Consider the following 23,628-nt stretch of genomic DNA (forward strand, 5'->3'; position numbering starts at 1 on the left):
TCAGAGCCTGGAGCCTGTTTCAGGTTCTGCGTCTTCCTCTTTCTCTGACCCTCCCCATTCATGCTCTGTCTCTCTCTGTCTCAAAAATAAATAAACGTTAAAAAAAAATTTATAAATACATTTGCCTTGTTGTGCAACCCATCGCCACCATCCATCTTGAGAACTTGTTCACCTTCCCCAGCTGAAACTCTGCACCCATTCAAATCTAGTTTAATAATAAATGTTTCATGCATGTGAACAATACATAGAATGATATCATGAACACACAGGCACCTGCCAGGCAGCTTCCCCAAATTATAGTTTGTAACATTTCATCCGGATCTCCTCCTCCTCCTATTTTCTTCTTTTTTTTAAGAAATGGGACATTTGTCCATACAACTAGAAACCCCCACGTGGTCCACTCAGGCCCGTTTCACTCTCTTTCACCCCCAAGTGGCCACTATGTTCATAATTTTATAACATTTGTGCATATCCACAAATAACATATAGGACTGTTTTTTTTTTTAATGTTTATTTTTTTGAGAGAGAGAGAGAGAGTGTGTGCACACAAGTGGGGGAAAGGCAGAGAGGGGGGAGAGAGAGAATCCTAAGCAGGCTCCATGTTGTCAGTGGAGAGCCTGGCACAGGGCTCGATCTCACGAAACATGAGATCCTGACCTGAGCTGGAATCAAGAGTCGGGTGCTTAACTGATGAGCCGCCCAGGCACCCCAACATAGTACTGTTTTGTGTTTTATTGTATCTTTACTATATCTAATGACTGTAACTATTGTGTGTATTCTTCTGAAACTCTTGATCGACATTGCTTTGAGTTTTACCGGTATCAGGACGCTCCCCCAAATCTGGCTTCAACTCTCATGTCCTTTCTCTCCATCCTTTCCATCTCCTTCCCTTTCCTGATACTGATTCATAGGGGTTTAGAGCCAGACTCCAGTGAACAGTGGAAGAAGAGAAGCCATCTCTAGCATTGTGCCTCCCTGGGCGATACCGTGAAGAACCCTGGATCAAGGGACCTACCTCTTATATCATGGAGTGCCAACCACGTGACCTAAAATCTGTTTTTCCTCATCTGAAGATCTGTGAACAAGGAACCCACGCAAGACTTTTTGTCTTGTTCCTGATTTTCACCTGGGTGTGACACTGAGATTAAGCTTAGTTCCCCATAACCTAAGTACAAACAGCTCCAACCAAAGGCGTACTGAGAGGGACACTGCAGAGGAATTGATCCTACCGCCCTCACCAGCCCCCAGGCCCCACCCTTCACCAAAGAACAACACTCCACATCCGGAGAGAGGTCAAGGGACGGGATTTCAACTCCTACTGTGTCGGCTTGGCTGGTAGATTTGCCCAACTGTCCCTGTGCCTCTGAACTAGAGGAACGTGGACTGGAGAAGAGGTGGGGGCACAGACGCTCACTGCCACGCCCACGTGGGCACACGCCACCAGAGGCTCTGGCTTCTAAGAAGTAAGAACGATGGATCCTCACGCGCCTGCAGTCCTGATGGTAGACCGCGGCAGAAGGTGAGCTGGGAGCTTCAGGTGCGGGGAACACAAGCATCACAGGTCCACGGTACCAGGCCGCCACTGGTCATCAGCAGGAAAGAATAGCCGGATGAGAGCTCCCGGTAAGTGGGACACGGAGGTGTCACCACCCACCTACCTGAGGACCTTGGACAACAAGCTAGGAGAGCAGTGGAGATGCCCCAGGGAGGCAGCTGCCACCGTGTGCAGTCAAAGATGGAGACATCTTTCTTTCTGTCTCTCACTGCTCCAACTAGGGCATGAGACACAGAGCAAGAGGACAGGTGCCTCATAGCACATGACGCCCACCTTCACGCCAGTCCCGAGACTCATCTCCCCTCTCTGCTGAGAGAGCAAGAGAAAAAGAAAGGCTTTGAATCAAATGACTGATGTTTGGGGGCGCCTGGGTGGCTCAGTCAGTTCAGCATCCGACTCTTGATTTCGGCTCAGGTCATGATCTCATGGTTCATGAGATCGGGCCCTGCGTGGGTTCGGCACTGGCAGCACAGAGCTGGCTTGAGGTTGTCTCTCTCCCTCTCTGTCTACTCCTCCCCCGCTTGCTCTCTATCAAAGTAAATAAACGTTAAAAAAACAATGACTGAGGGGCACCTGGTTGGCTCAGTTGGTGACATGTCCAACTTGATCTCACCGCTCATGAGTTCAAGCCCCATGTCGGGATCTTTGCTGACAACTCAGAGCCTGGAGCCTGCTTCAGATTGTCTCCCTCTCTGTCTGCTCCTCCCCAGCTTGCTCTCTGTCTGTCTCTCTCTCCCTCAAAAATAAACATTAAAATTTTTTTAAAAAATGACCAACATTTTAATATGGACTAGAGCTGCATCCTATAAATCCCAAATAATTCTCCAAAATACCCAAAATGACTAGCAATGTATAAAATTAGCTAGATCATAATTAAAGGACCTGATGGGAAAGGGGACTCAGCACTGGGGGAAAATATGTTTGTACCACACTCATTGAGCTCAGTTACCTGGCTACCCCCGTCGTCCACCTGCTGCAACAATCTTACAGAGTGCTTGCGGTGATAAGGTGAGATTTCATTTTACACTTTTCCTTCCTTGATGAGACATCTCTAGAAAAGTCTTACAGCAAAACACTTACGCATTCAATCATGCAAGAAGCCCAAGGCTGCATGTTATGCCTTTAAGGGATCTTTTTTGTGTGTTTCTGAAGCAAGAAGGGGTTTAGGATCAGCGTGCTCATCTACTGTCCACGGTGTATAATTCACTAGTATAGATTTGTATTGCTTTGTGTCAGTCAAATCAATTCTAATGAGAAGCCCTTTGAGGTAGAAGGGGGGAAAGAAAATCCCAGGGCGCCCTCTGCAGGACACTTGGAGCAATCATGGGCACCTCTCAGGTGGCCTAAGACCTCACGAGGTTTATGCGTTTGGGATATCCTCGCAGCTCATCCACAAGGAGTTTTAAAGAACTTTCAGGAAGCCAGGCAAAGCACATCTTTTGGATTCTCTGTCTCAGGTCCCACCCTTGAGATGTGGGACAGGCACAGCCCACTTGGAGCGTCACTGGGCAAAGCCCTGGAGGAATGGACGCTGCAACAGAGGAACAGAAATCTGCTTCCCGTTTGCTCTTCGTCCTTCAAACTCCGTCTCAAAATATGATACAAATAAAACCAGACCAGATTATCCTTATTTTGCTTGGAAGCCATTATGTAGATTCACAAAAAACAAAACAAAACAAACAAACAAACAAACAAAAACAAACTTGGACAGGAAGGAGCCAGCGAGCCAATGGCACTGATGCTCCTGGGCCCCAAGTTGGTTCCCGTTATTCATCATTTGGCAGACACCTGCGAAGGCCCCAGGACAAGACAATGTCTGTACTTGTTGGCGCACAAACTGGGTACTGTCACAGTTGAGACGTACGATGGCTATTTTCCCCTTGCGTAAGAGAGACGAAGCCTGTCTAACATGCATAAGGTCATTTGTGGGGATTTTCAAAGCTAGCCTGCACTGCTGAAGAAAAAAGTTGGAAAACTGAGAAGGGAATCTGTTTTCAAGCACGAAGGTTAGGGGTGAATTTCCAGCCCTTGTCCACCCGCCCTCAATGAGATATTTGGTTTTGTTGATTTATTCCAACAGACATGGAGTGCCTACTAAGAAGACCCTCTCAAGGCCTCAAACATCTCTTCCCAAGAATGTCTCAAGAAATTTCCCAAGAATATCTGTGTCCTGGGGCACCTGGCTGGTTTCGTCAGAAGAGCGTGAGACTTTTGATCTCAGAGTCATGAGCTCAAGCGCCATGTTGGGTGTAGAGATTACTAAAAAATAAATAAATAAACCTAAAAAGAAAGAAAAAAAAGAATATCTGTGCCCTGTCAACTGTGGTATAGGAAATGAAATAGGATGACATCAGAGCAGGGCCAGAAACATCCTAAAATCCCAAACCTTCTTTTAGTTTTAGGGGAGCTCAACCTCCCCATAGGAGGTCAGCCCTCCACTGCAGCCTGCCTGACTCAGGCTCTGTCCTCTTCCTGTCTGGGGAGAGCAGTCTTCCCCACTGGGCCCTTAATACAAAAGACCCCCAAACACAACATCAGCCTCTTCTGCCCTTGGCGGGTTTTGTCATCACTGTTGTTGAAGTAATTTACTCTACCAGCATGGTTAGTGGGAGGCTAGAAGTTTCTCTCTTTCCGTGTGGAGCCTTGGGCTTTTCCTCACCTCTGTAGTATGACCCATCAAGTTTTTAAGATGCCCCCAACTTGGGGCGCCTGGGTGGCTTGGTCGGTTAAGCGTTCGACTTCGGCTCAGGTCATAATCTCACGGTCCGTGGGTTCGAGCCCCGCATCGGGCTCTGTGCTGACAGCTCAGAGCCTGGAGCCTGTTTCAGATTCTGTGTCTGCCTCTCTCTCTGCCCCTCCCCCGTTCATGCTCTGTCTCTCTCTGTCTCAAAAATAATAAATAAACGTTAAAAAAAAATTAAAGATGCCCCCAACTGGACGGATCAGTAGAAGAGCCCAAATCCGCAGGAGTGTGTCCCAGACACCATGACCCTGCTGGAGAAGCGCCCTGATAGGAGTCACCAGGAACGTGGCATGCACTTCCGACAGGTGCACTAGACAGGCCTGGGAATTACACAGCCTCACCCCAGAACAGAGACATGTGCTACTGGGTCCTGCCAGATCAAAAACATCCCACCCTAGAAGGAAAAAGAAAAAAAAAAAAAAGAGAGAGAGGGAGGGAGCCAAACCATAAGAGACTCTTGAAAACTGAGAATAAACTGAAGGTCGATGGGGGGTGGGAGGGAGGGGAAAGTGGGTGAGGAGGGCACCTGTTGGGAGGAGCAGTGGGTGTTGGATGGAAACCAATGTGACAATAAGTTTCATATTTAATAAATAAATAAATAAATAAACATTAAAAAATAAGAATAAAAAAAAAACATCCCACTCTATCTTGTCGATCATTTCTTTTGAAATGTACAAAAATGTATAAAACAAGAAGTTTCCCATTGTCATTACCAAAATAGGAACTCAAATACAAGCCTAAAATTCTCCACTGAGACACCTTAGACTATTTCACTTTCTGGCATCTTCGGTCAACATGGTGTGAGTCACCACTTGTACAAGCTCTCTGGAGGGGAATTTGGAAGGATGTACCAGATGTCTTCATCTGGAAATCCTATTTCCAGTAATTTACCCAAGGCAAATCATCAGGTGAATGAGCCATGTTTGCCAAAGTTACAGACTGGAAACAACCTAAACATCCATAAGTCAAGGGATTAAATAAAGTATGATACCTCTACCCAATGGAATGCTATGCTACCATTAAAAGCAATGAACGGTGACTATAGTTAATAATACTGTATTGCATATTTGAAACTTGCTAAGAGAGTAGATCCTAAAAGTTCTCATCACAAGATGTTGGCTTATTGTGGTGACCACTTTACAATACATACAAATATCAAATCATTATGTTGTACACCTAAAACTAATATCATGTTGTATGTCAATTATACCTGAATAAAAATGGAGCTTTGTGTTTATTGGCTCGTAACTATGTCCATGTGCTATTGCTATATTGGTATATTAGTATTTTACTAGAGAACATTTACGTATGTATTTCAAGATCAAATCTTTGTAAATATCCATATGTACGCTGAAATGCTAATAAATATTGGTTTTAAATAACTTTCCGTTTTATGAGTTTGTCTAGTGGGCAGAAAGTCGAGAAAAGCAAGAGCTGTCTACATTGTCCAAACAAAACAAAGCGACATGCCTCCTTCTCTAGCTTCATTCTACCCTATAGAACACAGTCTTTGTTGTTTTCACAGGCAAACTGGCTTAAATGTCTGAGAATTGGGTGGGGTTTTTAAAAATTTTCTTTTAACTACTCTGGTTTTCAAACTTTTCTGGAGAAAATTTTAAACATAAAAAAGTTGAGAAAACAGTATGCTGGACCCCCATGAACCTCATTCATAGCCATCAATTCTTCCATGGTCTCCACCTCTCCCTGCATTGGATTATTTTGGGACAAATCTCAGATATCACAATGCTTAACTCATAAGTGTTTCAACATATCACTTCTGAAACACAAGGACTGTTTCGGAAACATACCAATACTACCATTATCATAAAAAAAAAATTAACAGTAATGCTCCAATGCCATAAAACACCCAATCAGCGATAAATTTCCCTAAGGCCATTTCTTATAACTGTGTTACCTCATGGATAGGTTACCTAATCTTTTATATCTTTAGTTTCTTTATTTTTTTTTAAAAGAGACTATATAGGATAATTGAAAGTATTAAATGAGATAATGTATTTAAAGAGGTTAGCATGGTATCTGGCACAGATGATTTGTGACATTATACACTTTCTCACTCCCTAGGCATTTATATGAATTTGCCCTTATACTGTAAATTACCTGTTCATTTCCTTTGGCCCTTTTTCTAGGGCGCATTATGGATATCAACCCTTAACTTCATACTTTTGCCCACAGTTTTTCGGTTTATTCTATGCTTTTTAAAAAATTTTTCTAATGTTTATTTATTTTTGAGAGAGAGACAGAGTGTCTGCAGGGGAGAGGGGGAGAGAGAGAGAGAGAGAGAGAGAATGCAAAGCAGGCCCCAGGCTCTGAGCTGTCAGCACAGAACCTGACATGGGACTTGAACTCACGAGCCATGAGTTCATGACCTGAGCTGAGGTTGGACGCTTAACAGACTGAACCACCCGGCCACCCCTACTTTTTTATGTCACTTATGATTATGTAGTAAAATATGTCAGTCTTTCTTTTCCTTTGTTTTGACCCAGTATAATATACATCTGCATTTTCTAGTATTTTGTGTTTTCCTGTTTTTTTTTATTTAGCACATATTAACTTTGAGAAATACTCTTTAAATGAGCCCTATAATCTATTCTTTCATTTAAAATGCAAAACAATGTAATCATTCTCTAATCCATGAGCTTATATATTTTATAGAATCAGGTTTTTCTTAAAGTGGAACAACTCTATAAATTAGCTCTATAAATTATGTAAGATAATTTGGGTTTCCCCATATTTATGGTGATACCAACAACCAGTTTTTCTCTAGGGTCTAAAGTGCTTTTCACATATATAATACTCAAAACCAACCTATCAAGGAAGTACTATCCTCACCCGGGTTCTGGAAATGAGACCTGTGGCTGATGGAACAAAGAGATTAGAAAGCTTGAACCCATATTCTGCCTCTCTTTCTTCCTCTGCAAAGCGGACTTCCTTAGCATGCCTGCCCCACAGAGCCGAAAACGAAGTAATGCATATAAAGCATGTAGGAGAATATCTGGAGTGTTGTAAGTGCTCTGTAAACGTTAACTATCATTATCATCATGAGCACTAACGCAGGAGTAAAAATCATGAGTGCAAAAGAATAATATTTTTGGTAAAAATGACAATATAGTAAAAAAATAATATTATTGTTATTACAATGTAATAAGAGCCAATGTCCACTGAAGTCTTACTAGGTGCCAATAGGCATTATATTTACTTGCTGGTCATCCTACAGCATAGGTGCTCTTATCGTCCTCTTTTTGTACCTAAAGCAACTGAGGCACAGAGTTTGTGACTTGCCTGAGAAAATCACCAGTTGTGCAGACGTACTCAGTTAGCAGGCGGTGGGGTTGTAACTGCAGTCTGAAGTCAGGGACACCCTTCTGGAGCCATTATGCTTAGAGCTCTGTCTTGTAGACACAGAAGAAGGAGGACCTTCTGGCCCCCATCACAACTCTTGGGCTAGGTACTGCCGTCTCTGAAGCGCAAGGGTTAAGAACATAGTGACAGACTTAGAAAAATGGCACTGAATACTTCAACCTTTGCCACGGCCTAAGAAAAGGAAAGCTATTCTTGGCCTTAAGTTAAAGACCCTCCGAAAGCTTACATGCACCGGTGAACATCCATCTCTGGAGCAAGGTGCCAGATGGAGAGCATTCCCCCAGCCGCCAGCAGAGGGCGCAGTGGAGCCGTGGGGAGGCACCGGCGTCCTTTCTTTTTTGCCAGGTTAAGGCTTGAACGTCATTTTCTCCTGTGTCTCATGAGAGGAAATGCTTCTCTCTTTCTCAAAGGCCTTCACCCGCTTTCTTTTCCTCTTGTCATCCTTTTACTCAGGCAGGAGATTATGTTCATTTAAAACTGCCGTGGGAGAGACTTCTGCCGGCCCTGGGGTCATTTAAAATAACAAACAAAGCTAATTGACCCGGAAGTTAGATAAAGAAGAACCATAATAAGTTCTTGATAAAGCCTTGATGATTAAAGAAAGCAGAATGTCATGATTGGCTGGGTCACCAGTAGGCTGGAAAGCTGGTGCTGTGTTTTTCAAATTGCTTTGGAAAACCAGAAGTTGGCCCTTAAGTCGGTGGGCCGTGACCTCGCATTTTGAAAAACTGAACGAGAGGAGAACAAAACAGAATCGAACATATAACAAAAAACGGAATTGTTTTTTTTCATTCTCTCCACGCGCACGCACGCGTGTGCACGTGTGTGTATGTGTGTGTGTGTGTGTGTGTGTGTGTACGGAGTTGCAATGTAAAATGTAGTTAATCCTGCAGTTTGCCGTTTACAAAACATGAACACCTTTGGTAGCAGAGGCCAGCACTTCATGTACAACCTAAGCTGTGTGTCTCTAAGGTCTGCACCCCTGGTTTGTCCTGCATGTGGCTCCATCTGGGATGGGGAGACAATAAATCATGGCTCTCTGGGCTGACCACATTCGACGGATGTATTGAAAACTCATCCAGCCCCTGTCCAACAACCTTCACTCCTTATGTTTTTCTTTTCTAGAAAGATGATAAGCAGAGTGCTGGCGGTGGTGAAGAGCAGGAGGGCTGATAACACACAGAGCAGGAGGGAAACAGGGAGAAAGGAGGGTGTGACCACAAAACCATCACTGTGTAAACCTTTGGTCTCCAGAGCTTCTCTGGGTAAGTTAAGGGACAACGTGAATAAATCAAATAAAACAGTAGGTATCAGTGACTCAGATTAAGAACTAATACAGCCATTGAGTAGGAGGGAAAAGAAGCCACTTCACATTATTCTCACATTTTTCTTTTTTTTTTTTTTAATTTTTTTTTCAACGTTTATTTATTTTTGGGACAGAGAGAGACAGAGCATGAACGGACGAGGGGCAGAGAGAGAGAGAGGGAGACACAGAATCGGAAACAGGCTCCAGGCTCTGAGCCATAAGCCCAGAGCCCGACGCGGGGCTCGAACTCATGGAGCGCGAGATCGTGACCTGGCTGAAGTCGGACGCTTAACCGACTGTGCCACCCAGGTGCCCCTCTCTCTCTTTTTTTAAATGTCTATTTATTTATTTTGAGAGAGAGAGAGGGGGACCATCTGATGGTACATCCCTGTGGATTTCATCCTCTCTCTCTTTTTTTAAATGTCTATTTATTTATTTTGAGAGAGAGAGAGAGAGAGAGAGAGAAAGCAGGGGAGGGGCAGAGACAGAGGGAGAGAAAGAATCCCAAGCAGGCCCTGCACCACAAGTGCAGTCGCCGGAGCCAGACGCGGGGCTCGAACCGACGAAGCCGTGAGATCGTGACCTGTGCCCAGATCAAGAGTCAGACGCTAACCGACTGAGCCACCCAGGAGACTTTCACTCTCTTTTGTTATCCCTTCTCGTCCTGTAAAATCTTTTTTGGTCCTTGCAGGTGTCAGTTGCGCTTCTAGGAATTACTCAAGGGTGGACAGGCCAGAGCACCCGCAGTGGGCAGTGGCAACTGTTGTTAATATAAGAACCTCTGAGGAAAGGTGACTCTGGAGAGCAGGGCCAGAGCCACAAGCACCGATTTCCCTTCTCAAGGGAAGAATCTCTCTCTCTCTCAGAGGTCTGGGGTTTGATTTTGATTCAAGCAAATGGCAGCATCCCTTCGAAGCTACCTGGGGAGGAAGGGGAGAGGGAGACAGATGTGTACAGAGCCCCATCCACGAAGGCCCCAGAGGAATCCATCTGAGATCTGAGAAGAGTGGCCTTTAGCCGTCACAACAGATGTGCTGCCGCTATGAGGGCCACCATTGCCCCCATCACTTCTTCTAGACATTGCGGATTCGTCATCTATAGAACAGTCTTTATTCAAAGAAGGAAACCAGGGAGGAATTTTCCACTTTAACTTTCCAGACGCGGCCCTGGATAAATCAACCAAACAAAGCATCTGTTGGAGGAAAGTTTATTAAAAAATGAGTCAGGATCAAGAGCCAAAGAAAGGTCAACCGACTGGGCCAGAGCAGGCAGACCTCTGAGTCACCGCAGTTTGGCAGGGGCAGAAGGCGCTGGGGGATCGTGCCCCCCGGCCCCAGGTAGGTCAGACGACTCCTCGTGACTCTACGGCCTGTGCCAGGCACTTTCGCATATGTGTCTTTATCTCGGTTGACCTTCTGGGAAAAGACCAGACCTTCCTGGACCCTCTATTTAATGTGACTCAGTCTTCACCCAGAACTTTCTCACAGGCAGACTCACAGTATTTGAGGGGAGAAACCAAAGGAAGTGGGTCCTGTGGTTGATTCAGTCATTATAGGAAGGCGGGCCAAAAGGTAACGGAGGGGTTCAACACATGTTTCATCTTTTCTTTGACCTATTCACCTCTCACCCCTGCCCCCAGGTGAGTCCTGTCCCCTCAGGTTATCCGGAGCCCCATTTACCTCACCACGCCTCACTGGGGAAAACAGGAGGGAATCAGTGGTGGCCTTCAGCTTTCATATAATCTGCCTTTCTATCCACTATCCGGTGACACCTAAACCTTCCTAGTTGTGCAAACTTAGACATGAGTCCACAGCTGACAACTGAATATTTTTTGCTTTTACCTTCTAACCTATGTTTCAGTGGCAAAGCCAGGCTAATTCAATCACTTACATTTTTACCACATTGTATCCCTTTGTTCCACTAAAAACTGGTGGAAATTAAAAATGGAACTCCTGGAACCAGGAAACTAGTAATAATAAAATTGAGAATGAGATGGGCGAGTGCTTAGTATGAAGCTTACTCTTCACGATCGTAAGCAACTTAATTACGGGTCCAAGTGCTGAGATGTAATGTTAAAGAACACCTACAAAACAGTGGAAATGCACATTTCGGGGGCTGCATTGTGGATCAAATTGAGGATCCTCAGTGGAATCCCAGCACCCATTCCCTGAAATCTCTGTTAGGGACCAGCCCATTCTCTGACCCGCGGAATTAATGGTCTCTCCATCCTCGGCCAAGGGCTATCTGCACACACGCTACTTCAAGCCCTTCTCTCCCACCACCACTACCCCAACCAAACAATGCCTCTGAACTCCTGTTACAGAAATTCTGGAAGGCTCTGAGGCAAGTAGAGTCTTCAGGACATATTGTCGAGTTTCATTTCAGGGGCGTTCCAATGAAATAATGGCAAGAAGTGAGCAACTTCCGGTACCATACCAGGGTGCTTGGACTCACAGCCACTGAGTGTCTCAGGGAGAATGGAACATGATCTGAGAGGTAGTAGGACTGGCTTGAGGCTGGAGGAGGGGTGACAGCACGGTCTTCCGGAGGCCCAGGATAGGCCTCAGCTGGGTCTCCCCAGTTCAGGTACTTCCTTCAAACACTCTCCCGGCCTGGGATACTGCGTGGTAGAGTGAGCCCAGCGGAAGGTTATTCCTGGCACCTACCTCCCAGGATTAGGCTTCGAAACTCCCTGAGCTCCTCATAATCAAGACCAAGCTGCAAGCGAGGACAACATTCAAAGCCCCCATGGGAGCCGGTAGCCCTGTGTGGATACTCAGGGGATCAGGAAGGCTCGGGGTCCTTGCCTAAAGTAGAGGACACCAGCCAGCAGGCAGGGCAGTACGGTTTGGAAAGTTACTCCAGCTGAGCGCTCACAGCATGGGCCCCAGGCGTGGATGCCGTGGGTCTCAATAGGAGCGCCTGTCTTCAGGGGCATTCTTTGTGTGACTTTAAGAAGGTAGTAGAAAGCTTAGGATTCTCCAAAAACTGTGGGCTGCCTACTGCAAAACATTCAATGCCGATTGATTTTCTTTCCCCCCTTCAGTTAAAATTTTTTTCCCTGAATATCATGGCCAGAGTTCTTTCAAGTGTATCCTGACTCTTGGGGCTTCTCTGTCTCTCTTCATCCCCTGGAAAGAAAGGGCTTGGAAGGAAGGGGGAGGCTTTGGGGCATGGACTCCACATAAGCCAAAGTGAAGGGCAAAATGCCTGTCTGACCCCCGCAGCCAACAAGCCTCCTCCAGCATCGATAGCAATCTCCAGGTACAAAGCAGAGAAGAGAAAACTGAGGCAGCGAGGGGAACAGAATGAGGAACACATCAGTGGCCGTCGCTTTGCTCCGGGGTACATCCAGAGAAATAGCTTCTTTTCCTTAAACTGGCAAATCCTCCATGAGGAATTAGGACTCCCATGTTCTACAGAAACCAAGAAGCAAAGAGTTTACAAACATCTGATTAGAAGGACCCTAATAAGCTTATTACTTCTGGTGGTTGTCCCAGTCCCCATAATAAAATAGACACATGCTACTCTTCAAGCAGATAAGAAATAAAGAAGGGAGGGAGGGACTAAATAAGAATAATGAAACAAAAAGCAAATATTACACATGAATCTTAGTGACATGTGGCTAAGTGAACTAAGCCAGCCACAAAAGGCCAAATCCTGTATGATTCCACTTATATGCAGGACCTAGCATAGCCAAAATCATAGACATAGAAAGCAGAACATTGAAGGGGCTGTGACAGCGGGGAGGGAGAGTTAGTGTTTAAAGGGGACAGAGTTCCAGTTGGGGAAGATGATAAAGTTCTGGAACCAGACGGTTCTAATGGTTGTACAAGGTGAATGTATTTACTGCCACTAAAGTATACAGTTAAAAATCGTTGAGATGGTAAATTTCACATTATATATACTTTAGCACAATGAAAAAATCTTCAAAGAACAAACGTTACATAAAATAAAGAGGGGCTTGACGCTAAGTGAGAACTGGGGTATGATGGCAAAGAAATGTGTAACCTTAGGTCACCTCGGAACCTAAATTCTAAAAGACTTGAGGGGGCTCCTCGTGACGTAAGATCCCACCAGACACTTTATGCTGTCTGCAGCCTGTCAAGAAGGTCACGCAGCCACCTATTCCTGTCCCCCATCCCCCAGACTCCGTCCACTCTGCTCATTCCTGCATGCTGGGGTCTTTGTTCTCCCAACTCACCCCTTCTGCTCCTCCTCCCCCTCCCCAGCCCCTGTCCTGCCCATTGGCTGATTCCCTTCCAGTCCCCATGACCCTTCATTCGGGCCATGCCTTAGTCTGTCTGGGTTGCTATAATGAAGCACAATACACTGGGTGGCTTATTAACACTGGGTGCCCTCATGGTCAGGTGAGGGCTTTCTTTCAGATCACAGACTTCTAGCTGTGTCCTCACATAGCCAAAGGGGCAAGGGACCTCTTGGGGTATCTTTTACGAGAGTACTAATCCTATTCGTGAGGTCTCCACCGTTATGACCCAGTCACCTCACCTCCTCCTCAAAGGCCTCACCTCCCAATACCATGACATTGGGTATTAGGGTTGCAACATGTAAATTTGGGAGATACAACATTCTGACCATAGCAGGTCACTTGTTAGGGTTTGATGTCATCAAAACCACAGAACTTGGATGCTATCTAAGCCTCAGGTCAGGTCTTTGACAGTAGTTTACAGATGAGTTTACAGCGAAGTTTTAGCATCAGAAATCCTCATGCCTTGTTCGAACATAGATTGACCTGTGATGAGGGGACACCGGCTAACTGACAGATGGCTTTGTTTGACGTGGACTAGAATTGCGTCATCTTGGTGTGCCACCTGTGTCTCTCACATGCTTCTAAGAATTCTGGCCTTCATAGGCCAGCTGGAAAAACAAGCGAATTGTTACTTATTTTGATTTGGTGGATAAAGTCTTTCAAGACTGGAGTCCAGCAGGAGGGTAACTAATGTGCAATCCCAGTGGCGCCACACTTGGTCCCCGCTAGTCTGTGTGACCTTTAAGTGGCTTCCAGTATCAATGTGCTACGACCGTGGTCATGAAAAAAGTGCCATTATCCTCGCCTGCCCTCCCCGCAGATTGCCTCCCGCCATTCCCTGACTTCCATCTCTGGCCCCACGTATGCTACACTACATGCCAAACTTCCTGACATCTTAACCGCCACTCTACAACTCTCGCGTCCCATTACCCCAGGGCTCATGTGCTACATCTCTGCATTCAGGGAGTGTTCAAGAGAGCCTGTAAGTGAAGGAGGGCCTTCTGGAGAGGTGACGTCTTTCCCTTAAGAAGTAGCTCTGATCAAAACAAGCAACAGACACAGGCCCTCTCACCACAAGTATATACGGTAGCAAGCTTCAAGCAGATGGTCCAAGTGTGATGCATCGTTGCCCCTCTGTAAGCCACCCCGTGCCAACAATGCCAACTGGTGATGAACCCACCTTGGCCCCCCACTTGCCGGCTATGAGGTCTCAGTACGTGTGCTTCAGCATCTGGGCGGAAGAAGACGGTGGAGGCCTTTTGGGTGGCATGTGATATCTCACTTTTTTCCAGAACTTGGTCTTTGCGCACTGTGACTGCTTTGTGAAGTCCCCACTCCACTGGATGGCCCCGTGCTTCTGCTTGATGTACTGAATTGACTCTGGCATGGCCGTGTAGTCCTTGACCTTCTCCAGTTCAATCAGAATGACCTTCATCCCGTCCTGGATGAGCGCATTATAGACTGCGATTTGTTCTTCGGACATGTTCTTTAACAGGTCAAAGCTCAGGAATTCAGGAACTATGATGATGATCAGCCTCCTGCACAGCTTGATGTTTTCATCAATGACATTGGCCACAGCTGGAAATAAAGAAAGAAGAGGCGGATTATCTCATGAGTGAAACAGCCCAGACCTCAGTGCTATTGAGAATATTAGAAATGGGACCCAGGAAGACAGTGTGGGCTTTAAAATAAAGGTGACTTAGGAATGGATTAATAAACTTGTTTTAAGTTTATTTCTTTATTTTGAAAGAGAGAAAGCGAGCGGGGAAGGGACAGAGAGAGAGGGAAAGAGAGAGAATCCCAAGCTGGCTCCATTCTTGATCTCATGGGGATCTCATGGGGCTCGATCTCACAACTGTGAGATCATGACCTGAGCTGAAATCAAGAGTCAGACACTTAACTGACTGAGCCACCCAGCCTCCCCAGTGAAAGTTTTTTTTTTTTCAAACATTTATCACATCCTCTGCGAAACCTTCCTGACTTTCCCTGAAAAATTGGTCCTTTGTATTCATAAGTCTTATTTTTTGGTGGTTAGCTGTCACTTTCCTCAGGCTCCACCTTGTGAACTACTCTGAACAAGAGTTTTATCATCCCCAAGTTGATATCTCCAACTTAGCCGAAGGGCTGGTATATATTAGATGATTAACACATTTTTTAAATATATAGATTTTAAAAGGATAGGGAAAATGTAGATAGCTCAAACATTGTATTAATCTTTATTGGTGTTTTCCTTTTGTGCTTCACAGCTACTTAAAGGCCCAGGACTTATAGAACTAATGTGAAAATGAATAACATCCCCTGATGATTTCTTGGGGAGAATTCTTGAAATATCCAGCTATGGATGCAACTTGGTCTTTTTTTAGCAATAAAGATTAATTTTTATATCCTCCTTATTCCTAGAATATAAAAATAGATTGTGGCCTTCCCAAGATCATGTTCTTCTTCCCTTTGGTTTATTTTTATATTTCTAGTGCCTAGAATATTACCTGGCACATAGTAGGTGCTCAATAAATATTTGCTGAGTAAGTAAGCGACAGAATGTGCTTACGAAATCTTAGCTCTCCCACATGTTTATGGCAAGCGTTAGATCAAATTTTCATTTCCTCATGGAGGACGATTTTATGACTTGAGAAGATGAGGGCTGAGATATAGTTGTAGCTCACCATGGATATGAGCAGCCTACAAATCCAAAGTACTTAGCAACCTTTGCAAACGACCCAGAACAGGCCACTAGCAAATGTTGTAAAGTAATTTTGGTTTCCTTTTGACCAGTAAAGGATATTTATTTCAAAATTCAGCCATTTATTGTATAGAGTTCCAGGAAGGAAAATTTGTAGGTCAAAAGGGAAACTTTTATCTGCTGAATGTCTCTTATGTGCTAAGCTCCATACTGGTCTCCGCTCAGGTTTTGCCTCATTTCATTCTCTTGGCCAAGTCAGGGAAGCATTCTCATCCCCATTTGACAGATGAGACAACTGAGGTTCAGAGAGGTTGCCTGCATAGCCCAAAGCTTCACTCCTGTCCAATGGGAGACATAAATGAATTCTATTTTACTTATGCAGGAAAAGCCTGGGGGGTTGAGGTTTATAAGATCAGCTTTAAACATGAGCGGATTGATATATTCAAGCTGATGGAATATGTTCAGCAGTTAGTCTCAAGGGCTTGAGAGCAAATGAGCCCTTGTCTCCTTTCAGTCTCTTGGCCAAGGCTGCCAAGAGTCACATTATTTCTTTCTTTCTTTTTTTTTTTTTTTTAATGTTTATTTATTTTTTGAGACAGAGAGAGACAGCGCATGAACGGGGGAGGGGCAGAGAGAGAGGGAGACACAGAACCGGAAGCAGGCTCCAGGCTTCGAGCCATCAGCCCAGAGCCCCACGCGGGGCTCGAACTCACGGAGCACGAGATCGTGACCTGAGCTGAAGTTGGACGCTTAACCAACTGAGCCACCCAGGTGCCCCAGAGTCACATTATTTCAACCAGGCATCCCAGTCACCCTCCTGCAGGGATGAGCCCCAGAGATAAGAGGCCTGGTCCTAACTTGGCTCAGGGGCTGTGGGTTGGGGAGGTACAGGACTCTCCATGTTTCCATGGAGAAGGAAAGGAGAGTCCCCCACCCCACCATTTGTAAAGTGAAGGAACAGAGACCTCCCTCTCCCTCTTTATCTGCTGCTTTTATACCTTTGATACTCAAAACTTACCTTGTCCAGGAAATTCATCCCTACCAAATATAAATAATTTGTATCCACACTGCCTCTCCAGCACCTCGGGCAGAATCTTCAACACCAGTGTGTCCACCTCATGACTCTGGATTTCTCTTTGGGGCTTGGGGTACAAGACATAGGCATCATACAGCTTCCCATCTGAAAAGGAAATGGGATACAGTCGTGGGATTATTCCTACCACATTCTTTTATGCTAACACGGCGAAACTCTGAGCTGCTACCCTGACATCCTTCCCTTGGGCTCATTGACTTTGGAGTGCCAACTGGCTGGCTCAGTGCCAAGCACTGCCACACCAGGCAACTCTCATTCTTTCAGGGCTTGAAACGTTCCTCTTCACTGTCTTTCGCTTGTGTCGTTTCTGAGGGCAGGTTGAATGAAGCGCACATCTTTGTTTCTTGACAGGTGAGGTGTTTTTTTCGTCTGGCTTCTTTTAGGATGTTTGGATTTTCTTGGCTTTGATCTTCTACAGTTTGAAAATGATAGGTCTAGGTGTTTGTTTGTTTCTTTGTTTGTTTATTCTGCTTGGTACTCTCAGAGGTGTCTGACATTAATTCCGGGAAATTCTCAGTCGTGTTTCAGATATTTATGTTCCTTTCTCTCTTTCTCCTTTGGTATTCCCATTACACTTATGTTACACCTTCTGTGGTAGTCCCACACTCGTTGGATATCTTCTTTTTTTTTTTTTCAGTCTTTGTTCTCTAGCTTTTCAGTTTCAGAAGTTTCTAGAGTGATATCCTCAAGCTCAGAGATTCTCTGCTCAGCCATATCCACTCCACTAAAAAGCCCATCAAACGCACTCTTCATTTTTGTTACAGTTGTTTGTTTGTTTGTTTGTTTTTAATTGCTAGCTTTCTTTTTGGTTCTTTTTAGGATTTTCTTCTCTCTGCTTACATCCCCTGTCTGTTGTTACATGCTGTCTGGTTTCATCCATGAGATCCCTTGGCATACTAATCAGGAATATTTTATTTTATTTTTTATTTTTATTTTTTTCAATATATGAAGTTTGTTGTCAAATTGGTTTCCATACAATACCCAGTGCTCATCCCAAAAGGTGCCCTCCTCAATACCTATCACCCACTCTGCCTTCCCTCCCACCCCCCATCAACCCTCAGTTTGTTCTCAGTTTTTAAGAGTCTCTTATGCTTTGGCTCTCTCCCACTCTAACCTCTTTTTTTTTTTCCTTCCCCTCCCCCATGGGTTTCTGTTAAGTTTCTCAGGATCCACATAAGAGTGAAACCATATGGTATCTGTCTTTCTCTGTATGGCTTATTTCACTTAGCATAACACTCTCCAGTTCCATCCACGTTGCTACAGAGGGCCATATTTCATTCTTTCTCATTGCCATGTAGTACTCCATTGTGTATATAAACCACAATTTCCTTATCCATTCATCAGTTGATGGACATTTAGGCTCTTTCCATAATTTGGCTATTGTTGAGAGTGCTGCTATAAACATTGGGGTACAAGTGCCCCTATGCATCAGCACTCCTGTATCCCTTGGGTAAATTCCCAGCAGTGCTACTGCTGGGTCATAGGGTAGGTCTATTTTTAATTTTCTGAGGAATCTCCACACTGTTTTCCAGAGTGGCTGCACCAATTTGCATTCCCACCAACAGTGCAAGAGGGTTCCCATTTCTCTACATCCTCACCAGCATCTATAGTCTAATCAGGAATATTTTAAATTCCCAGTCTGATAATGCCAACATTCCTGCCATATCTGGCTCTGATGTTTGCTGTCTCTTCGAATTGTGTTTTTGCCTTTTAATATGACTCATACTTTTTCCTGATAGCTGGATAGAATGTGCCAGGTAAAAGAAAGTGCTAAAAAACAAACAAACAAACAAAAAAAAACGCCCTTTAGTAACAGGGCGGTGAGGTGTGCAGTCTATGGTCCCTATGATTAGATCTCAGTCCTTCAGTGACTCTGGATTATGAACTTCACAAGCATTGCTCAGTTTTTTATCCCCACTTAGGTGGGGCAGGATGGCTAGATTGGGCTGGAGTTGGGTATTTCTCTCTGCACAGGTCAGTTAGGCTCTGATAACACCCTAGCAGGTAAGGCTTTCATTAACTAGTTTATCCTGAGGGCAGGCATTGTTAATAAGAACAGAGTGCTCTAGGATATTTCAGAATGATTTTTCTCCTCCCCTTCTGGGGGCTGGATATTTACTGTGAGCCAGGTCAGGCTTCCAGGAGGTAACACTCACAAAAGTGTGGGTTTTGACCCCTCTGACTAGGTCCTTGTGAAGATTTTAAGTCTCAGATTTGTCCATATTGAGCCTCTAGTGATTTGTCAATTACAGTTCAGTTTCCTACCCCATGGACATCGATCTATGAGGAGGATGGTCTTTTCACCATTACATAAGCATCACTTCAAGATGACACAGCCCCAACTGCAACCTGACTCCTTTGACTCTAAGTCCACCACTCCCTATGGTGAAAATGAGAGCTGAAGGCAGGAGTTTCCATGGGTCCTGTGCAATGGCGGACTTTCGTAACTGTACCTGGCAAAACCGACCAAGTCTCTCACAATTCAGACCCATTAGTGAATTCCATCACTGCAATTGCGCATAGCACTCTAGAGACCAAGCCTCTGAGCAGACTCTAGGAACTTCCTGTGTGAAACTGAGAAGCCAAACACGGCAGCACATTTCGTCATCACCAGGATGAGCCAAGCATTTATTGAGCAACTAACCACATGTAACAGTCCCTGTGCTCACCTGCGTACAGATGAACAAGACACATCTAACTGGAAAGACCATTCACAGACTTGGAAATAGAAACACGAGGCACCGCAAGATAACAAATGGCCTCATGAACTGCAGAAACAGAAAGAAAAGAAACTTCCCCATGGCCTGGAGCTCTTGAGAAAAATTCACAAAGGATGTAGGGCAGCTCCTGGATATTAACGGACTTAAGGAAAAAAATGGGCTGGTAGCGGAGGGTAAAGAGATCAAGGAGAGAAAGAGTTTGAGAAGGGCATGGAAGGGGAATGTTTATGCTCTACTCAGGGGTCATATGAACAAGTAAGAAGCTTTAGCATGCTAGAAGCCTTGAGTGACCATCTCATTAGAAAAATGTGATTTTTGAGGGGTGCCTGCGTGGTTCATTTGGTTAAGCATCCGACTCTTGGTTTCGGCTCAGGTCATTATCTCGAGGTTTCCTGAGTTTGAGCCCCACATCGGGCTCCGGCGCTGGAGCTCGGAGCCTGCTTGGGATTTTCTGTCTCCTCTCTCTCTCTCAAGGCCCCTCCCCCATTCGCATTGTCTCTGTCTCTCTCAAAATAAATGAAAATAAACTCAAAAAAAAAAAAAAAAAGAAAATGTGATTTTTGACCTTCGGGCTATTAAGAAATTCCTGGCCAACCTAACAGGAACCGAAGAGAGAGCCATCCCTTTCTATTCCTCTTTTATGGAAGTTTTTTGGATTGAATAGACTTGAAAAGAGGGGTGGCTCTAAGCCCAACAAAAGAAGGTAGAATTTTGTATTCGTCTAGTTTTTGTCTAAAGACTGTCCCCCAACTTAGGATGGTTCGATTGATGATTTTTTGACTTTATGATGGTCTGAAAGCTATACACATTCAGGAGAAACCATACTTCACATTTTGAATTTTGATCTTTTCTAGACTAGTGATATGTATTCCTCTCCTCTCTCTCTGATGCTGGGCAGACCCAAAAGCCACAGGTCCCAGTCAGCCACGTGATCTGGAGGGTCAACGATCCATATACAGACAACCATGCGGTACCCATACACCTGCTGTTTTCCACTTTCAGGGCCATATCCAGTCAATCACATGAGACAGTCAATACTTTATTATAAAATAGGTGTTGTGTTAGATGATTCTGCCCAACTGTAGGCTAATGTAAGAGTTCTGAGAACGTCTAAGGTGGGCTGGGCTAAGCTATCATGTTCTGCAGGTTAAGTGCATTGAATGCACTTTCAGCTTATGATATTTTTAATTCATGATGGGTTTATTGGGATGCAACCCCATCATAAATCAAGGAAGATCTGTAGTGAAAATGTGCACAGAACTTTAGAGTTTCCATGTAGCCTTTTCTCATTTTCCATAAATTCTCACCCCAACCACTGACAACCTTCTGGTCTCTGCCTACCCTTCCTGGTCATCCTGTGGAAAATGGTGATATACACACATGTGCACACAGGCACACTCTTCCTCAGTCTCTCTACTCCCTGTAACAAAAGGAAACTGTGTGAAAATGGGGTCTTCTTTTGGTGTGATTCTATCTTCAGTGTCTGGAGCAAGAAACGGGACAGAGGAGGTCTCCATCAGTCACTGCCAAATATCTGCATGGGGCTTGATTTTGCAGAGGCTCAAGGAGGTTACATCTATGTAGGAGAGAGAGAAGTTTTAGATGATGAGCAGATTTTGCTTTTTAATAAATCAGGGTCATAAGTCACGTGCCAAAGGGATGATTAATTTGTGTCTAGAGTTGGCAAAAACCCAACCGAGCTAAAACTCCTTGTGCAATGTCTTCAGTGTTACTAGTCTATACCGCTACTCCATAAGTGGATACTTTTCTGTATCAAATTTAATGTCATACACTTGATTTTCTAAAGCTGGGGGACATGTGAATTTTTTTTTTTAAGATTTCATAAAGGCTTTATGCTTTTAAACACTTTAGAAAGGAATTAAATCTTCTCACTTAAAACTATGATAATATTTATCCTTTTTATGGTAAAGGGGTGGTTGGCTTGGTACTTTCTTTGCCACATAACAGAGCCTCCCCACTGAATACAGTATTTCTTGGTCTAGAAACTACAATGAACATCCATGTTCATCACCACCTCTGTCGGAACCCCTGCCACCGGTGTCTCTCTTCCCTCAAGCTGTTTCTCTTTCTTCCTTCTCATACAAACAATAAAATAAAATAAAATAAAATAAAATAAAATAAAACAAAATAAAACAAAATAAAACAAAATAAAGTAACAAAATGAAAAACTATGTTAAGTGAACTCTCTCCTCTTTTTTTAATGTTTATTTATTTATTTATTTTGAGAGAGAGTGTGTGTGTGAAAGGGAGAAGAGCAGACAGAGAGGGAGACAGAGAACCCGAAGCAGGTTCTGTGCTGACAGTGGAGAGGCCGATGCAGGGCTCAAACGCACGAACCACAAGATCATGACCTGAGCCAAAGTCAGACGCTTAACCGAGTCACCCAGGCGCCCCCTGAATTCTCTCTTTTGACAGCGTTCCAATTCCATGTTTTTATATGAGGAGTGTGAACATACAGCTGCTCTGTGCTGTGCAACGTGCAGACTTCGGGACAGAAGAGACTTGGGCAGCGAAGGACTCACACTTTTTAAAAACTCAAAATATAAAATGCTCCCAATTTTTCAGTCATCTTTTTTTTCTTTCGAAGCTTTTGAGTAGACGTGCTTATGTTCACGACTTGTTCTCAAAACATAGTGGGCTCTTGTCACTTCCAAATGATCAACTCATAACTGATTGACCCGATATAGCAAAAAACCAGGCTGACGCCATTTTGCTTTTCGCGTCCGCCTGCAGTTTTGAAGGGCCGTCTTAGCCGACTGCCTGCCAGCACTGCACGGTTGTGTCTCTCACAGTCACAGTAAGGGTCACGTTTATACCTTCAGATTGCAGGTAAGGAAGCTGAGACAGACAAGGCCGCGTTATTTCTCCAGTCTTTCAGCTGCCAAGTGCGCAGCTTTGAGTCAGACCCAAGCCCACCGCCCCTCTGGTGTGGCTGAGATGAGAACTGGGAGGAGGAAACTTCACAAAGTTTCTCCCTGATTAGTCTCGTGCAAGTGTGTCAGACAGCATTTTTTACAAAAATAGCCCTAGCAGTATTTCCAGTTCCACATGCTCTTTCAGAACGGACCACACCCCCCACAAAGAGGTGGAATCTACTTCCACTCCCTTAAAATTGGCTAGGACTCTATAGCTGCCTTGGCAAATAGAATGTGGTAGAAATGACACTAGAAATTTAGGGTCTGAGTCATAACAGAAAATATGGCTTTTCCTGGCTCTCTTGTTCTTGAAACACTAGCCGTTGGAAGCCAATCACCACGCTGTGTGGGCTCCTGTGGGCTTCAGGAGCCCACACCGAGAGACCACAAGGAGAGGCTGTTGAGAGAGAAACCGAGGCCACCAGCTGATGGCCAGAATCAACTGCCAGTCTTCCAGCTGGGTCCCCAGACATCATGGAGCTGGGACAGGCCATCCCCACTGTGTCTGTTCACATCCTGACCCACAGAACCCATTAGCAATACAAATGGCTGCCCTGTGCCACAAAGTTTTGAGGCAATTTGCTTCCTAGCCATAGTAAATGGAACAGCAATTGGGAAAGTGACAATGAATGGCAATAGATAATGATGAGTTGGACACTCCCCCCAACTGTCTATTTCACTAAAAAATTGTGGAAATGTAGACCTACTAGTAAGTTTTTTGAGAAAGTGGCCTGCTGGCAGATACCCCCATAGCCTGCCTCTATATAGTGGTGAGGTAAGACTTCATGTAGATTCTGGCCACACTTTTTTAATTTCCTGAGGAGGTTCAGCCCTACTTTCGATGTTAAAGCATCTGCATGTGGTTTTATTGGCTCTCGGCAAAAAATACAAAGTTTGTTTGCATAAATTAATATTTATGACAGATCGCTTAAACATTATTCAAG

The 23,628-nt window shown here is 44.5% G+C and overlaps 1 protein-coding gene across 8 annotated transcripts in view; it reads right to left on the reverse strand.

Annotated features, from left to right (window-relative positions):
* Window positions 1-10,176: 10,176 nt before the first annotated feature.
* The window catches only part of IL1RL2 (interleukin 1 receptor like 2), a 44,265-nt gene continuing 30,813 nt past the window's right edge, over window positions 10,177-23,628 (reverse strand). For 7 of the 8 annotated variants that reach the window (XM_053200382.1, XM_027069356.2, XM_027069357.2 and 4 more), the window contains 2 exons: window positions 16,954-17,115; window positions 10,177-14,833 (listed from right to left, as the gene is read on the reverse strand). In XM_053200382.1, coding sequence (XP_053056357.1) covers window positions 14,466-14,833; window positions 16,954-17,115 — 530 coding nt within the window. In that variant the 3' untranslated portion in view covers window positions 10,177-14,465. The remainder of the gene's footprint in view (window positions 14,834-16,953; window positions 17,116-23,628) is intronic. The other variant, XM_053200381.1, reaches the window with a different exon arrangement.

Source organism: Acinonyx jubatus, chromosome A3 (genome assembly GCF_027475565.1).
Source record: "Acinonyx jubatus isolate Ajub_Pintada_27869175 chromosome A3, VMU_Ajub_asm_v1.0, whole genome shotgun sequence".
NCBI lineage: Eukaryota > Metazoa > Chordata > Mammalia > Carnivora > Felidae > Acinonyx > Acinonyx jubatus.